General features: G+C 36.8%; 1 protein-coding gene across 1 annotated transcript in view; it reads left to right on the forward strand.

Annotated features, from left to right (window-relative positions):
* Nucleotides 1–19919, forward strand: part of LOC139125085 (cullin-1) — a 182590-nt gene that overhangs the window by 51081 nt on the left and 111590 nt on the right. Inside the window, exons 5-7 of the mRNA XM_070691194.1 lie at nucleotides 1054–1104; nucleotides 7384–7474; nucleotides 17148–17311. Of these exons, the coding sequence (XP_070547295.1) occupies nucleotides 1054–1104; nucleotides 7384–7474; nucleotides 17148–17311 (306 nt within the window). The remainder of the gene's footprint in view (nucleotides 1–1053; nucleotides 1105–7383; nucleotides 7475–17147; nucleotides 17312–19919) is intronic.

The raw sequence follows: 19919 nt of genomic DNA on the forward strand, positions 1-19919 counted from the left end.
ATATTTTAAGTGAATGTCACTGCAGGTTTCTCCTTAATGCTACTACTTCAATAATTTTGTTTATATTGATCAAATTCATAATAACGATTTTATGACAATGGCAATAATTGAAAAAGTACTTATTTAGCTGTCCTGCATCCCCCATACATGTGTCAACCAAATTCTTTGATACTGGGCACAATGATTGTACACCATGGCATACAGTACATGTGAATGTCAATTTGCCTCAGGATATCAGGTGTCTATTTTGTTGCAAATTTTTAATTTCCAGAGCCGTTATGTAGACATTCTTGAACAGATCTCATTCAATGTTAGTGCAAAGACAACTTACTATAGATGTGCATGACTATTTTGCCAGGAATACCATCAATATGGACACTAGGCTACCAGTTTGTTACAATGTTTTCTTGTTCAGGTTACGTTTATTTGGAATTGTCTGCACTGATTTCATTTAAACTGAGCACAATGACTTTGTAATCATTTGCAAATTGTCATTCACCAATCAGAGATAATAACTGTTACCTCACAACATTGAACATCAGCTCCCACAAATAGTTTATTAGCAGGGACTATGTCATCAATGATGACTTGTCAAGTGAGACTAGTGGGTAATGTTATACAAGTGAATTCCTTATTGACTACCTTTATGCAGAAATATCTATCAGCACGGTTAGGAATCTCTGTCAGAATCATGTGACATCCTTTTATTTATTTCAGCAACGACTTCATCAAACTACAGAAAGACATTGTGCAATACCAGTACTTTGTACATATAATATGCAATGTGTGGAAAATTTGTAAAGATTGGTTTCATTTGGAGGATGTATATTTTTCATAGAAAAACAAGATTGTTATGCTTGTTGGTAATTGGTTGAGTTTCAGACAAAACATCTGCCGTGTTATGTGTAGTTGTTACAATGGTGTTCCATTATGAATACATGTCACTCATAGACAAACAACTCAACAGACATCAAAATATTAAACACATTAAAAAATAGATTAAAAATATTGAAATATAGAAATAATAAGTTTGATTTTTCTTCTTTTTGTCAGCTTGCACTTGTTACTTGGAGGGAAAATCTTTTCAAACCATTGAATAAGCAGGTAAGAGTCTGTTATTCAGGACTTTCATTAAATTTTTTTGTTCACGTGTTCACACATGTGAGCATATGGTTTAGCCATGTCTGTCTGTGTGTGTGTGTCTGTGTGTGTGTGTGTGTGTGTGTGTGTCCGTGTGTCTGTATCCCCATTATCTCAAAAACGGCTGAACGTATTTCAGTCAAATAAGGTAGACATCTTCAGAATTCAAATGGCTAGAACTAAAAAGGTTTTGGTGGGCGTGGCTTGCATATTAATGAAGTTATCACAGTTTTAATTTTTGTGATACATGGTACTATTGGTGGTCTATGGGAAGCATGATGACCATGGTTTCTGGACATCTCGACCCCTAACCAACTCGACCCCAGTCAACTCAACCCGCTACCAACCTAACCCTGGTTAGACCTCATAGCCTTGCTCCTTCATGCCAAATATCAAAGTCACAGGTCTTGCCAATTTTGAGAAGAAGATTTTTAAAGTATTATTTTTCTGATTTTTCTATGACCTTTGACCTCCCCTATACCTATGCAGCTAAGCTATGGCAATGGCTTATTCTGGCCTATGTTAAAGTCCAAGACAGCCAGCGTCTATTGGACAATGGCCAGTAGGGGACCAAATTGCTCTCCACAATTTTGGGGATTCCACTTGACCTTTGACCTTGGCATCTTCCTGCAACTCATTTATTATGTGCATTTCTAATTCTGAGCTAGCCAATAGAGCTAGAGGTCTGATTTTTGGTATATAGGGATAACTTAGCAATACAAATTTTTTGACGAAATGTCATGTGATCTCGATGACCTTTGACCTTAAATATGAGTATATGTCCATAACTCAGTAACCACAAGTCAGGGCTCCCGCTAAGTCACCAAAATGATTAGCCAACTCATTAGCCAAATCAAAAATCTTTTAGCCATTTTGAGTAACTTTTAGCCAGCTTATGATCTCAAGTGTGGCAACAGCTTTCTCGTCATTCAGGAGTCCCTAATTTTACAAATCAAGATGTTTTGTATGATGTTCATGATGGTTTTTACATTAATGAAATCTGTGTTTAGTTTTTGCATTTATAATCTGTGTTTTTATGACATTTCAGGGATAGAAATCCTTTTTCATTTTTGGTGGTAAACTTTAAACACCAGAAATAAAATTAGGTAGCAATTGAATTATAAAAATCTGGTAGCAATGTTAAGTGTATATTACAAGAGGCACAGATTGAATATTTCTGCCACATTCAGTTAGTATTCACAGTATGATAGCTTGTCATAAGTTACAGGCTTCTCATGTGGCAAATTGATGCAGTCTTCCATAACCTAAATGTTTGAGCCACACAAGTAAAACAATTTTCCATACAGAAGACAGCATTTATGGTATAGCACAATGGCAGTGTAGATACGATTATTGTGGTATTTAAGGGCCCGGTTTTACTTGTATATCATAGTTGTGATCAAGCAGGCTGAAATAGCATCTTGAGTATAAGTACTTTTCTTGAGACAAAAAGGGCTGGGCCAAACACAACTCTTGTAAAACAAGACACAACGATATATGTTCATTTAAATTACTCACTGTTTGAGGGCATTCATTGTTTTAATGATTATGATAATGTTTTAGCCCAGATATATTTTCATTTGATACTAGTATTTTGATATCATCAAGAAATGTCTGGTGATGTTCACTTCTAGATTATTAAACTGGTGGAATCTACAAAAATATTACAATCATTCAGAATCACATAATTTCTTGTATAAGTTATAGCAGTTTGAAAGTAGGCCGAATGGGAGTCAGTCAAGCTGAATTCCAAAGGCAGCAAAATTACCTTTCACCTATTGGACCACCCTAGGTGGTTTCTTGTGAACCATAATTGTGTAATTAGGGGGTCTTCATGCATAACATCACATGATGAGATGACCTAGACTTGACCTTTCAGAAAACCTCAGTTTTTCTCCTTTTCTTTTGTATTATGGCTCCGTTTGTGAAAGTTTCCTTTGAAATTATGGTTTTTACTATCAAACTGAGTAGTGGCAGGCCAAATTTTGATACAGCAAAGTAGGTAAAACTTTTGATAGACTCAAGGACGACCCCAGGAGTCACAGAGGCAAAGCAGGCCTCAGTGTATTCATGGACATTACGTTCATAATGTATTGTAGTATCGAACAGCAACAGTGTTTGTTTTACATACCAGGGAATTTGTAACTTTGTAGAAAGGAGATTAAACTGTTTCAATACATTGCAACTTTGTAGGAAGGAGGGTAAACTGTTTCAACATCTTACAACATTTTATTGTTAGGTGTAGGTTTCTGTTGAGGAGGTCTAAGAATTCAATAGCCACTACATTAGCCAAACAGGAATTTTTGTAGCCATTTTAACTTTCTTTCCCATTTGGCGAATTGGCAAATAGGTAGCGGGAGCCCTGCAAGTGCTACACCCTTCATATTTGGTATGATGGGAGACCTTATGATATCACATCCTGTACCTCATTAATTATGTGCATATCTAATTCTGAGCCAGCCAATAGGGCTAGAGGTCTGATTTTTGGTATATAGGGACAACTTAGCAATACAATTTTTTTTACAAAATGTCATGTGACCCCGATGACCTTTGACCTCAAATATACATATATGGCCATAACTAAGTAACCCCAAGTGCTACACCCTTCATATTTGGTATGATGGGAGACCTTATGACATCACATCCTGTACCTAATCAATTATGTGCATATCTAATTCTGAGCCAGCCAATAGGGCGAGAGGTCTGATTTTTGGTATATAGGGATAACTTAGCAATACAATTTAACTTGATTTTAGTCATTGAAACTTGCTATATACATCAAAGATACTGTGATATAACATTATTGAACGTCAAAAGACATTTTTACTTCAGCCAATTCCTAATTTGCATATTAAATGAACTTTCATACTTAGGGATATTCATCTGAATTGACTTGATCAAAATTGATGTAACTTGCTATGTACGTTTCAGACACTGTAATACAATATTATTGAAAGTCATTAAGCATTTTCTCTTCAGCCAATTCCAAATTTGCATGTTTAATGAACTTTCCTGATTAGAGATATATATCTGAATTGACTTGACCAAAGTTGACAAAACTTGCTACATATATTGCAGATACCATGATACAACATTATTGACAATCATTAAGCATTTTTACTTAAGTCAATTCCTAATTTACATATTGAATGAGCTTTGCTTATTAGGGATATATACTGGGATTTACTTGATCAAAGTTGGCAAAACATGACAACATTGATAATTATACCTTGTTAAAACAATATCGAAAGTCATTTCACATTTTCATGTCAGCTAATTTACAATTTGCATATCTAATGAGCTTTCACAGCTCGGCATATATGGCTTGAAGGACTTGGCCAACGGTAATTACACCTGCTATATAAAATGGTGATACAATGACAGCAGTCAAAGAACTTTAATATTTTTATTTCAGCTAATTACATATTTGTATACTTCATGACCTTTGAGAATTAATCGGCGGTGATTATTGTTCATTATGTTGATCATAATTTACTTTCAATGAAGTTGCAAACATGTGGCAAAGGTTCAAATTTACACATAACTGTATGAAACACGTGAGCATTTTCAGTTCATATCTGGTTATCAAAAGGCTGAAAACATTTATCAGGTGGCTAGTTAAGGCAGCGACCAAAGGTTGCTGCGGGCGCTGACCAAAGGTCATCGGCAGGGGGGAAAACTCGAGAGGGGGGATATGTCCCCCTCTCGATTGAGGGTTTTATGGGGATTCCGCCTGGAAAATTTTGAGATTTTACGGCTTTTTTACAGATATTTTGTAGCTTTCCAGATGCTTTTCTATGCATTTTAGGAGCTAAATTTATTCAGCATTTTATCAAATTTGACAGCTATTTTTGTGTAAAATTATTAAAACACAAACAGTGAAACAAAAATCCAAGGAGCGAAAGTACCAAAAAGCAACAGAGGAAGAGACTGCACACTGGTTTCGAAACGACGTAACGTCAAAGGATCACGCTGTCATTTGACAGCCAGGTTATGGCTGCGTATCGCCATGGCAATTTACCCAATTTTTGATAAAATTTTTTATCCAAAAAACTACTGATTCCCTTTTAAGTTTCACTGTTTTACAGTGGTTCGGTTTGTCGTGTGCTCCTTGTTATCCATTGTACTGAAGGTTGTATGAAGGTTACAGGCTGCTCACGCACTCTTCCAAATGATGATCTGAAGTAGTGTGCGCATTAATTAGTCCCCACGGACACCGTCCGGGGGGACTTATAGGTTTGGTCATGTCCGTGCGTGCGTCTGTGCGTGCGTCCGTGCGTCCGTCCGTCCGTCCGTCCGTCCGTCCGTTCACGCAGATATCTCTGAGATGCCTAGAGCGATTTCATTCAAACTTGGTACAAGGATTACTTCATATGTCATACAGATGCACGTCAATTTGTTTTGTGATACGATCCAATATGGCCGCCAGGCGGCCCTTTTATTACGATTTTTTCATGTACAGAGCCATAACTCAGGCATGTTCCAACCGATTTTATTCAAAGTTTGTAAAAGGACATTGACCAATGTCATAGATATGCACGTCAATTTGTTTTGTGATACGATCCAATATGGCCGCCAGGCGGCCATTTTATTACGATTTTTCCATGTACAGAGCCATAACTCAGGCATGTTTCGACCGATTTTATTCAGAGTTGGTACAAGGACATTGACCAAAGTCATAGATATGCACGTCAATTTGTTTTGTGATACGATCCAATATGGCCGCCAGGCGGCCATTTTATTACGATTTTTTCATGTACAGAGCCATTACTCAGGCATGTTTTGACCGATTTTATTCAGAGTTGGTACAAGGACATTGACCAATGTCATAGATATTCACATCAATTTGTTTTGTGATACGATCCAATATGGCCGCCAGGCGGCCATTTTATTACGATTTTTTCATGTACAGAGCTATTACTCAGGCACGTTTCAACCGATTTTATTCAAAGTTGGTACAAGCTTATTGACAAATGTCATAGCTGTGCACGGCAATTTGTTTTGTGATACGATCCAAAATGGCCGTTGTGCGGCCATTTTATTACGATTTTTTCATGTACAGAGCCATAACTCAGGCATATCTCAACTGATTTTATTTAAAGTTGGTACAAGGACATTGACCTATGTCATACATATGCACGTTAATCTGTTTTGTGATACGATCCAATATGGCCGCCAGCCGGCCATTTTATTACGAATTTTTCATGTACAGAGCCATTTCTCAGGCATATCCGCATGTTTCGACCAATTTTATTCAAAGTTGGTACAAGGACATCAACCAATGTCATAGCTATGCACATCAATTTGTTTTGTGATGAGATCCAATATGGCCACTGTGCGACCATTTTGTTACGATTTTTTTCATGTCCTGAACCATAACTCAGACATGTATCAAGCGAATTCATTCAAAAGTATTTTTTATCACAGACCTAATGAAGAGGACTCTATCCTCTCTGAGGACCTGTAAACAAAATACCCATTAACAAGTGGGGACTGTGTCATCAACGATGACTTGTTCATTATGTGATTGGCGGTTAATTCAAATCGCCTGAATGCCCAGGCAAACATTGAACATTGCTGTAAAGAGTAAGAAGGCGCTTTGGGTCGAATATTGATATGACTGAGGAATTTTGCTCTCGAAAAATGTGTAGAAAATGGCTGACTTTGTCCCTTTAAGTAAAATATTCTCATCTCTCAGAATTGCAGGTTGATTTGAATCTGAATTTTCATAATTAGTTTGGGAAGATGTTTCCAATTTTAGCTACGCTGTCACTTATGTGGAGCTATGCAGATAGGATGATCATCTGTAGTGTCTGTCATCGGTATTCATGCAGTCAACTTTGCACTTCTCTGAAACCACTGCTGACAAATCATTCATATTTGATACACAAGTCACTCATGATAACTGTACGTTGTTCTGTTCATATGTAAGAAAATTTATATATGCGAATTTGACATTTTCAGTTTCATGTGAGCAAGTCACTAACTGCAAATTTAATGAAATTGCAAAGATGTGGAATCAGGTCAGAGGAAAGTGTAAATCTACAGGCAAAATGTCGTGAAACAAGGGTGGTACAGCTAATGATTAGAGAAATTGATATGTTAAGTTTACAAGCCATCAGCTTTACAAAGTCATATTTAAAGGATTTCATTGCTAGATTGTGATACGTACCATTTGCTTTCAGTAGGGAGCTACTGGCAGCTAAGGAGCTAACTTGTAATTGCCCTCTGTTAAATTTGTAGGTGACTGGTGCCGTGTTGAAATTAATAGAAAGAGAAAGAAACGGAGAAACCATCAATACAAGACTCATAAGAGGTGTTATTGACTGCTATGGTGAGTAGTATAACTTGCATCAGGTGTCATTCATAAGAGGTGTCATTGCTGCTGTTGTTTGTTAGCCACATACATAGCAACAGTGTCAATGAGCCTGTGAATACACACAATGTTGAGGTATTTTGGAGTATAAAAAACTGACAAGTGAGGGACCAAGTGCGGGACATGCAAACTGCAATATACGGCACTCTGAGGGACATCCCACACTGTGTAAAATATGGGAATCTGAGGAAACATTCCGCAGGAAATTGAATACAGGACTCTGAGGGACTTGGCACCCCCAACGATGTGAATGGGCCAATCATCAAGAACAAAGACACTGGCGGTACCAGGGGTTTCATTAAGTTTCGAAGTAGGGGGCCAGAAAGGAAAAGTAGGCGGCTTGCAGTTGCCATGACCACAAAGCGGTCATCGCAGGGGGAGGGTCCAGGAGGGGATGTTCCCCCTCCCGGCCGAAGGCCGGAAACCCTGAAAATGAGCTAAAACTCACTTTTTACAGCTTACAGTCACTTGAATTTCTAGTATTTTCAGGAGAATTGTCAGTAGTGTTCCAGGGCAATTTGTGGTCATATCATAAAAGCCATTTTCATGGGAGATTAGGCCTAAATATGATAATTCATAATTAAAAATGATAAAATGTGGTAATGTTGACTAGAATTTGAACAAAGAAAACCGAAGTCTTTAGAGCCTCTATGCTTAGGTAAACTATAATAATTCACAATTATTAATCTTATAAATTTGATATGTAGATATATTATACAGTGTAACATCTAGACAGGGGGATACAGGATTCCCCCTCTGTTGAAATGTTTGCACCCCCAATTAGTTTGTCAAGGGGGGCCACTTCCCCAATGAAATGAGAAACTTTTCATTTATGTATAATGTTATGCTTAAAATTAAGAACCCTGATGTTTGGTATGGGAATCTGTAGATGAAGAACTTTTATACCACTGGGGAGGTAAAGGATAATTTATATAACAATAATGATAAAAAATGACAATCATTACCAGATTTCGCAAATAGAATCAAAGACCCTCAAGGTTATTTGACTATGGTATATGGGTATGCAAAGTAAGAATCTTGAAATAACTGTGCTGTGATATTTAAGAGAAATCAAATGATAGGTTTGAATCAGCTGGCAAAACCTCAATTAATATTAATAGCACGAGTGATAATAGTGATTCTTGCATAAATATAAAAAATAGCGTTGCTCGCATCTAAAACAAGCGACCTAGCGGCCGATATAGCTCCGCTGTGTTTATGTACAGAATAACTATTTTTGACACATGTTGATGAAGAAGGTGGAAATCTTTGATAACTCAATGCAGTGGCCAGAAAAAAGTGGCTAAAATACAAAATTGAAGATTTCATAATACTTTGAATATATCACATTCGATCATCCCTAAGAACATGTCAACCAAAGCTATCTGATGAGTAGTTTTTGAGAATAAAATATTCTGACCAAAAATGGCAACAATTGCCCCCAAAAATAAAAATTGCAGATTTCATCATAATCTCAAAATATCACACTTAGTTCATATATAGAAACCTGTATACCAAATTTCAAAGCTGTTAGACCAGTACTTTTTGAGAAACGCATTTTTTGACCAAAAATGAGAAAAATTGCCCTAAAAATTCAAAATTGCAGATGTCATCATTATTTCAATAAATATCATTTAGTTCATCTATGGAAACCTGTATACCAAATTTCAAAGCTATCAGATAAGTAGTTTTGGAAATACACATTTTTTGACCAAAAATGGCAAAAAATTGCTCAAAAAATACAAAATTACAGATTTCATCAGAAATTCAATATATTACTAAGCTTATCTGTAGAAACCTGTATACCAAATTTCAAAGCTATCAGACCAATACTTTTTGAGGAACACATTTTTGGACCAAAAATGGCAAAAATTGCCCCAAAATTACAAAATTGCAGATTTCATCATTGTTTCCATAAATATCATTTAGTTCATCTGTAGGAACCTGTATACCGAATTTCAAAGCTATCAGGTGAGTAGTTTTGGAACTACACATTTTTTGACCAAAAATGGCAAAAATTGCCCCCAAAATACAAAATTACAGATTTCATCAGAAATTCAATATATATTACTTAGTTCATCTATAGAAACCTGTATACCAAATTTCAAAACTGTCAGACCAGTACTTTTTGAGAAATACATTTTTTGACCAAAAATGACAAAAATTGCCTTAAAAATGCAAATTTGCATATTTCTGCACAATTTGAACAAATCTGAAATAGATCATCCCTAGGGACATATGTACCAAATATAAAAGCTATCTGACTGGTAGTTTTGAAGAAGAAGATTTTTAAAGATTTTTTTACCAAAAATGACAAAAATTGCCTTAAAAATACAAATATGCAAATTTCACCACCATTTTAACAAATCTGATTTAAGTCACCCTAAGCAAACTGCATATCAAATTTCAAAGCAATCGGACGAGCAGTTTCACAGAGGAAGATTTTTTTACCAAAAACACCAAAAAATGCCCCAAAAATACAAATATGCAAATTTCACCATGATTTGAATAAACTGAAGTGAGGTCACCCCAAGTGAACTGCATATAAAATTTCAAAGCAATTCGACTTGTGGTTTCAGAGGAGAAGGCAATTGTTGACGGACGACGACGGACGACGACGGACGACTGACGACGACGGATAATCAACCTATTTGATAAGCTCCGCATCGCTGACAGCGGAGCTAAAAAACCGAAGTACATGTTTCTGTTTCCTGTTTTTCACTTGCAAACAAAAATTGCTATTTGTATTTGCAAAAGGGTTTAATTTTCAATGTTTAGACAGTAGTCTGTTTTAATGACCAATTTTCAATTTTGAAGATCAACAGTAAAAATTTGGTGGCCCAAACTTGAAATGTTTGGATATCAAATTAAAGGCATTGCTCGCGATCCCTGGGATCGCCTTTGTTCTAGTCTGTAAGAGGATTATGGAGGTGTGATAGCCTTTTGTTTTCCATTAAAATTGTAATCTGGTGGGTAAATTTTCTGATGAGACAATCTGGTGCCAGCGCATGCCTTTCAAGTAATACACAGACAAAGTCGGAATATAAGGTGCAATATACACACCAACTAAACTGATAAGAATGAGACTACCAACAGCTTCAATGATATCAAATGTTGGACGTCAGTCAAAAAAAATTTCAATTATTTCCCAGTTGTGTGAGTAGTATGTGTAACACAAAATGTGAATATTTATTGGTTTCAGATAAAATGTATAACTATAATTTGACAATTATTGTACGCAAATATATTGGAAGTCAACATGATTGTCCACAAAAAGCTGAAAGTTGTAATCAAAAGCAGAAAAACACCGGTACAAAGTTGTAATCAAAAGCAGAAAAACACCGGTCATTTGTTCAATGATCTATGATAAATTCACACCTTTGAAGGAACAAATTTATATTATGTCAGAGAGTCAGGTAGTCAAATTTGTTGTTTACTCTGTTTGTGTGGTGGAGTGACCTGACATCATCCTAAATTGCTCATGTTCTTAATCATGTTTATGAGTTGCACTGCGCTACCCTCCATAGTGTGATGATTTACTTAATCAACCAATGGCCTGTCAACTGTCTGTATGTTTATATAAAACACAATGATTGGACTAAGACAGATACTACCGTATGTTCACATTCACAAAATTTAGGTCGGACCTGGGCAAGGTTACAATAATCCTCAGTGGGGAAAAAATTTGGTTCACCTTCACATTTTACAGGACCAGCCTAGTTTTGTCAAAAAGAATTAATCTAACTACTAAATGACACTTGAACTGCAGAGACATCTCCAGTATTGGTTTCATGAAGTTTATGAGACAGAATTGACTTGCAGATTGTACAGAAATGCATGTAACCAGTGCACAGTGTTTCTGATGTCTTTGTTAACTGATGCCTTTCTTTCAAGTAATGTTGATCAGATGATGTGGTCCCACATGTGGAGCAAAACCTGGTGGGAAGATATTGTGTTGAGAACATGGAATGATAAAGACTAGAGCGAAAACTTTTAGGTTCAGTTGGGCATCATCTTGGTCCAGACATGACCCAAATTTTGAGGCAGTACTGGATTCCCCTATTGCCCAGCCGAAACTAGACCGATTCTGGCCTGACCTAGAGTGTCCATATTGACAATATTGAGTTGACTCAAAACCTGGGCTGGCCCAGGGCTGACATAAACTACTCAATGTAAAAATGATGTGTACTGGAGTCTGTATTCACAGTAGAGTGCATCTTGCCACATGGCATTCTTGTGGATACAAATCTCTTATCAGTGTTTGGGTATCCCTCAACGAAATATTAGCTAGAGTTGATCCACTATATTATACATGTGTCATAAATAACCTCAGATTTGTTTTCTTGGTCAACTTTCACTACAAACTGATACCAAATATGACTACATTGTTTTCACAGTTTACAAAACTGTCTTAAAAGATATCTGGGATTGGTATAGGTTATTTCAGGTCGCAGACTAAAGATTAGCTCCAAAAATACAAAATTACGGCCATGTTCCCCCTCCCTAGTTTGAAGAAATAAGTTGGCTTAGTTTGTGTCTTTAGATTTTTTAACTAAAATTTGCAAAAATTGCCTCCAAAACACAAATTTATTATTTTTCCTGAAGCTGTATGAAATTATCTAAGTATATCCTAAGTCATCTGTATACCAAATATCAAAGCTTATGCGATAGATGAGAATATATGAATTGATTGTTCAGTGAATCTAGTGAATCAGTTGTGTGTTGGGTTGGTTTCCTTCAGTTGACTAATACGATAAAACAATTTTGTTTCTCTACACATGACATTGACAAGAGACACTTCATCTCATGAAGAGTAAATTTCATTATTTCAAGTACTAAAATGACATATTTCTACATCAAGCAGTTTGTTGATAAAATGTTATCTTGACAGGTCCACTGGTACAACTGTTATGTTGCAACTTGACCTTTTTCAAAATTATTGATCTGTCTTTAAAAACAGTTGTCTTTTCTTCCAGTAGCATGTCATATTGACCAGTATTTGGCTAGTCAACACACATGTACAAGCATTGCCATTTTTTGTTCAATGAATTTTAGTTCAGACTTAACTTAAGTAGAAAACAATTTTAATGCATGTTGTGTAGTATCCGTACCCCACCCCACAAATTAGTTAAATACAACTATTAATCAGTGAGTAGGGTTAATATTAGAAATTTTATAGCTTGATGATTTTACTGTTTTATCAAAAAACTTAAAAGTTTTCAATTTGTTCTTATTGTTGATGCTAAATTTATATTTGAGTGTTGTTCTCTGAATAACATTAAACCATGAACCATAAATACAGTTTAATAATATCTTCAATTAATTACACTGTGGTTAAAAGTTTACAGGATAAGGCAAAATGGAAAGAAAACCATGTTTCTTCATCAATTAATCAGCTATTATTTCTACACTAAATGTAAATGATCAGCTTCAGTACAGGTTTGCTTTGGGCTGGTGTTGTAGTGTCCGTACCCCTTGTACATACTTTATGAAATATTTTGATGAGTCTTTCCAACATGGACTAACATATGAAAGAATGCTATATATCATAGCTATGCATGCTGCCAATTATCATTTTAAGTTTTGGGATTCACTGTGGAAGATTATTAAGCAATAATTGAAATGTGTTCATTGTTCTTTCAAAAATAAAGTGTTTCCTTTGTTTTGGTATGAAGGACAACATTGTATACACCCGGTGGAATTCAAAGATTCTCTACAAAAGTCATTTTATGATGTAAGGCTAACTGTATTGATTTGCAATTGGTAAAAGTATTGTATATTCTCCCCTAAATTTTGCAATGGTGCAAAATTTTTTCTTAATTTTCTAAATTGTGTAGTGTCCGTACCCCATGTAAGGGTACGATAAAGAAGGCCTGTTTATTATGGAACTAAGACAGTTTGTGCAAAACCATTTCTGCACTATATATGTGGCATATGTACCTAAGTCCTGGTAAGGTTTTCACATTAAAACAATGAGGTTGAAATTTGGCCATTTTTGACCCCTACTTTGTACACTCAATTGTGAAAATGCCGCAATCGACCAATTTTGGGGGTCTGGCATCTTACATGCTACTATAAACATGAATATTCGCCACGCACTTGAACACATATAACTTGTTGCAGTTATGCATTGATGGGCTTGTTTTACTTTGTCAGCTATGTTTTGATGACAAGTTATGCTGTGATTATGATTGGTTTAATGGAAAGTGATGTGACAGCACTAAAACTGCTTCTAATACTTGATTGGATTGTAGTAAAATTTATCATTAAATCCATGGGATATTTTGACAGATCAAGATAACATCAGCATACACATTGGCAGCACTGTGCAGTGGCACATAATTGCAGACAAGCGTCTGTGAGTGGAGGGAACACACTCAAACCTCTGAGTAACGCCGCTCAATGCTAATTCAATGTGTAATTTGGGGTTGCGGCCTTAGGGGTCATTGCTTTGTGAACACTGAGCAAGTACATGTTGAATTTGACCATATAAATGTCTTGAAACAAGGTTAGTCGCAAAATGGGACTAACCTAAATCCTTTAGACGCAGTCTCGTAAATTATGATCGCCTATGCGACTAAAATGGTCAGAACTTTAAGCCCTGCTGATAGACGTTAGGGGACATTCAATTGGTCTGATATTGCTATATATCACATATCAAGTGTATCAAAACTTTCAACCATGATTCAACCATAAAAGTTCCCCGACATTAAGTATGATTTACATACCTTGAGTCCATATGTGCATATATTGTGGTCTTAGAAAATATTTCGTTCTCTATTTAATGATATATTTATTTAATTGTCTGTTTATTTTTCAAAATTTGACTTTGTAACCTGACACAGCATCCTACATTAAGATCATGGCAACACTGCCCATAGCCTTGCAATCCCTGTACAGGCCGGACAAAGCGCAATCTCTTCACCTATTGTACACAACTTTCAATGAAATTTCACGTAGTACATGCAGTTTCACTGGGGACCTGCGGCGCAATTTTCATTAAGCCCAATCTGTATGGGCCCGATCGTACTCAAACATCGTGATTTGTTATGTTCAATATCATGATTTTGTGCTATTACTATTCACATCGTTGGGGACGCCCAGTCCCTCAGAGTCCTGTATTTAACTCTCTGCGGGACCTTTCCACAGAGTCCAATATTTTACACAGTGCATGATGTCCCTCAGAGTGCCGTATATTGCAGTTTGCATGTCCCGCACTTGGTCCCTCACTTGTCAGTTTTTATCACAACTGTAAGTTGTGATATAGAGGTGGTTTCAACCGGTGTTTGATGTCGTCCATTTCCGTAAACGACAAAAAGTCAAAAACTGCTGAACAGACTGCGTTGATATTTGGTACCGATACATAGACTGGTTCCAAGGTTCCAATTCGGCAAAATGGAGCCAAACGGAGCGGAGGTTATGTAGTTTTGGGAAATTTCTAACCCCCCTTTTTAACTAATTGATTTTAGGGGTCTTTCATATATGTAGTTTTGGAATGTACACCAATCCTGCATTGTGGACTGTTTTAGGAGTTGTGGAACAGAAATGAGGTTTTGATGAATGTTAGAAATATGCAGGATGGCTGATTCAAAGTATAAGAGATTTCTATGCTCTTTTGGGTATCAAAAGCAATAAAAAAAAACATATTTCATAGTTTAGATTCTCACTTTTGAGATGACCCTAAGCATTGTTATGTAAACATCCTTGAGTCAATATACAGACTTTGACATTCCTGAGATTAAGTATCCATGACCTCACATGTTACAGTCTTTCACTACCATGGTATGGCCCAAACCCATTGTTATCAATGGTGAGTGTGGACCTGTCTACAGGAAATTGGGGTGAACAGGTTAGACAATGCCATGACAAGTTGCAAGGTAGCACCAGCATAGAGTCCTATGCATGTCCATGTGTTCTCACAGGAAATTACAGGGAAAAAAATTATTTGAGAAGTTTCTCTCCTTTAAATAGAAGAATATTACAATTTAAACCTGTCATGGATGGATTGCTCTCAAATGATCTGAAACACAGTTATTGCCCATTAGCAACAAATCTATAGCAAGATTTATGTAAAGTTCATGAACTTACACAAGGTATTAGACAAAAGATGACCATGACTTTGCTACTTTTCAACATTTATTTCATTCAGATTTCCTCAGCTTATTGTATAATTTTGTAATCTTAATTACTGTCAACTTAGCTTTACTAACTTATTCTAACCTCATTATTCTTACACTACTGTTATACCTTATAACCACAAAATTTCAAGAGATGCATATGTGATTGTCACTTAACAAACAATTTACAAATATGTCTTCTGCTGTTTTCTCCATATACATATACATGTCCCTTTTCTCATAAAAATGGGCTTAAAATTGCAATGTGAAAAATAGTCTTTCAGCTGTATGTTGCTCATTGACTTCGTGGTCTGTCTAATAAGTCTCCACGGACACCGTCCGGGGGGACTTATAGGTTTGGTCATGTCCTTGTGTGCGTGCCTGCGTCCGTGTGTGCATCCGTCCGTCTGTTCACGCAGGTATCTCAGACATGCCCTGGTCAATTTCTTTCAAACTTTGCACAAGGATAGTACCCTACCCCATACAGATGCACGTCGATTTGGCCATGTTAGAGGACTTTTTAGTTTACACCACCATAGACTACCATGTATAAGTCAGCTGTCTATAGAATCCCATGTATAAGGCCAAGTAAAATAAAAATTTAGTTTGTCATCATATTCATATTGCAAAAAGGATTCAGTGACACAGTTTTTAGTCCCGATGGATGAAGTCCAGGGCCTTATAGATTGGGTCATGTCCCTCCGTTCACGCAGATATATAAAATATTTTGACAAAATCTCCCGTGACCTTGGTGACCTTTGACCTCAAATATACATATTTGGCCATAACTCAGTAACCACAAGCGCTACACCCTTCATATATGGTATGATGGGACACCTTATGACGCCACATATTGTACCTCATTAATTATGTGCATATCTAATTTTGAGCGAGCCAATAGAGCTAGGTCTGATTTTTGGTATATAGGGATGACTTAGCAATTCAATTTTTTTGACAAAATGTCACATGACCTCAGTGACATTTGACCTGAAATATACATATTTGTCCATAACTCAGTAACCACAAGTGCTACACCCTTCATATATGGTATGATGGGACACCGCATGACGCCACATATTGTACCTCATTAATTATGAGTAGTTTCACAATGTGCCAGTTGTGATCAAGTGCCATTGGCGCTATTTTTTATACTCCAACATACCTGCAATGTTAGCAAATCTGTGCATAGCTACCATTGTCAAGGAGCCAGTGCATGGCAACAGCAATAGTGAACCAGTACTTGGCCACAGTGTCAATGAACCATTGATGGCCACAATGAGCCAGTGGATAGCCACAATGAGCCAGTACATAGCCATAATGAAGCAGCGCATAGCCACAATGAGCCAGTGGCATAGCCACAATGCCACAATGAGCAAGTTGATAGCGATGGTGTCACTCAACCAGAGGTTTTATTGGAAAATATGTTATGTCCTTCACTGCATGCTGTATTTTAGAAAATTTAAATATGCCTACAGATACGGGAATAATTTGATAAAATTTGTATTGATTTGTAGTTGAACTTGGCCTCAACGAAGATGACCCTACATCAAAAGGACCCACTCTTAATGTTTATAAGGAATCTTTTGAGAGTCAATTTTTGTCAGATACAGAAAGATTCTACACATCAGAAAGTACAGAGTTTCTCCGTCAGAACCCTGTCACAGAATACATGAAAAAAGTAAGTATGATCTAAGTTTATTCCTAGTTTTGGCATTTGACTTTTTAGTCCCCACGGACACCGTCCGGGGGGACTTATAGGTTTGGTCATGTCCGTGCGTGCGTGCGTGCGTGCGTGCGTGCGTGTGTGCGTCCGTCCGTCCGTTCACACAGATATCTCAGAGATGCAACAAGCGATTTCATTCAAACTTGGTACAAGGATTACTTCATATGTCATACAGATGCACGTCGATTTGTTTTGGGATACGATCCAATATGGCCGCCAGGCGGCCATTTTATTACAATTTTTTCATGTACAGAGCCATAACTCAGACATGTTTCAACCAATTTTATTCAAAGTTGGTACAAGGACATTGACCAATGTCATAGATATGCACGTCAATTTTTTTTGTGATACGATCCAATATGGCCGCCAGGCGGCCATTTTATTACGATTTTTTCATGTACAGAGCCATAACTCAGACATGTTTCAACCAATTTTATTCAAAGTTGGTACAAGGACATTGACCAATGTCATAGATATGCACGTCAATTTGTTTTGTGATACGATCCAATATGGCCGCCAGGCGGCCATTTTATTACGATTTTTTTTATGTACAGAGCCACAACTCAGACATGTTTCAACCGATTTTATTCAAAGTTGGTACAAGGACATTGACCTATGTCATACATATGTACGTCGATACCATCTCGTACAATACCATCTCGTACAACACGCTCAAGCACGGTCCGTGGCTCAAGTCATTGTCGTTGTCGAGTGTAGCTACCGTCACGCAAATTATTAGTTTGTCTTGTCTTTTCGTTTCATTACCGGATCAGATCCTGATTTGATACATGACTTGAATTGGGCACAACAACGTTTCATGATCACCGCGATGCATCGTGGCGAATTACATGTATTAGAACACGGACGCCATTATCGAATATGAATGACCTGTCGACCTGTGACGTCATGGCCTTGGTTTGCTAGCGTTGCGAGGCCATGATAGACTTTCCCAAGCATTTTAGGCATATTTATGTCTTGATAAAATAATTAAACTAATAATTTTTCAAAATAAAATGAGCACAGTGCGCTCGTGTATAGTATGAACCCAGTGCGAGTGACCACTTGGTCGTAAACAATGACCTGACTTGACCTGTGATGTCATGCATTTATTTCGCTAATCAAACGATTGTGCGATATCGAACTGAGTAACTGGCTGGACTTGCGTGAAGTTTATTGGCTTTACTGTAAATGTTATGTCTAAGTCATCTTTCAAAAAACTTCGCTGCTGGCCGTGGCAGTAGCTTTCTTCTGATGGTAAAATCACGGTCGCTCCTTGTGGAGGGACCGTGGTTAAATATATACATTGCGCAACAGATTACAAGACATCGTGAAAATGAAATTCTCTTTTTCAAAAGAGCAGATTTTCGACATATCGATCCGCGCTAGCCGTAAACTCCGTGAGTAATAAAATACATTTTTTCGACGGATCGTTTATTGACCGGTATGGCAAAATATGCACTAAGGAACACATATCGGCGTATTCAAGTACGAGTAGGCCATGTAGTATGTACTCGGAGTATACAAGTCCGAGTAGGCCATGTACTCGGAGTATACAAGTCCGAGTAAGCAGTTTTACTCGGAGTATGCAAGTCCGAGTACTCGGACTTGCAAGTCCGACTCGGTTTTGGAACTCGGAGTGTATGGTTTGAGATACTCTTACATACCTGACCAGTGATAATCTGTTAAGTTAGAATTGTATGCAAAAATGTTTTGCAACATCCTGTTGATTAATTCCTAGTTGACTCATTTATGAACTTTAGGATGGTAGCCTACATTGGTTTTATGTTTTCATCACCATGGAACTCATTCTTGGCCATTGAGCGCCATCTGTATCAAAGTATTTTTATCACAGACCTAACAAATGAAGAGGACTCTATCCTCTCTGAGGACATGTAATCAAAGTACCCATTATTAACAAGTGGGGACTGAGTCATCAACAATGACTTGTTATATAGTATTTCACCAAGCTACTTATGTTATTACTTCTTTCATTTAAAAGACACATAGAGTGATTTCAGTGTTGTTTCACTGTGATTCATATGTGCTTTTCATGACAAGATGTATGTTGTCATCTTAAAATTAGAGCCATTACTCAGCTATGCTTGGTCACTTCCATTTTTGGTCAAAAAATGTGTATTTCCAAAAGTACTCATCTGATAGCTTTGAAACTTGGTATACAGGTTCCTACAGATAAACTAAATGATACTTATTGAAATTATGATGAAATCTGCAATTTTGTATTTTTTGGGGCAATTTTTGCCACTTTTGGTAAAAAAATGTGTATTTCCAAAACTAGTCATCTGATAGCTTTGCAATTTGGTATACAGGTTCCTACAGATCACCTTAATGATATTTGTGGAAATTATGATGAAATCTGCAATTTTGTAATTTTGGGGCAATTTTAGCCATTTTTGGTCAAAAAATGTGTTTCTCATAAAGTACTGGTCTAATAGCTTTGCAATTTGGTATACAGGTTTCTACAGATGAGCTAAGTAATATAGATGGAATTTCTGATGAAATCTGTAATTTTGTATTTTTGGGGCAATTTTTGCCGTATTTGGTC

The sequence above is a fragment of the Ptychodera flava genome, assembly GCF_041260155.1.
Source record: "Ptychodera flava strain L36383 chromosome 23 unlocalized genomic scaffold, AS_Pfla_20210202 Scaffold_24__1_contigs__length_23054250_pilon, whole genome shotgun sequence".
Taxonomy (NCBI): Eukaryota; Metazoa; Hemichordata; class Enteropneusta; family Ptychoderidae; genus Ptychodera; species Ptychodera flava.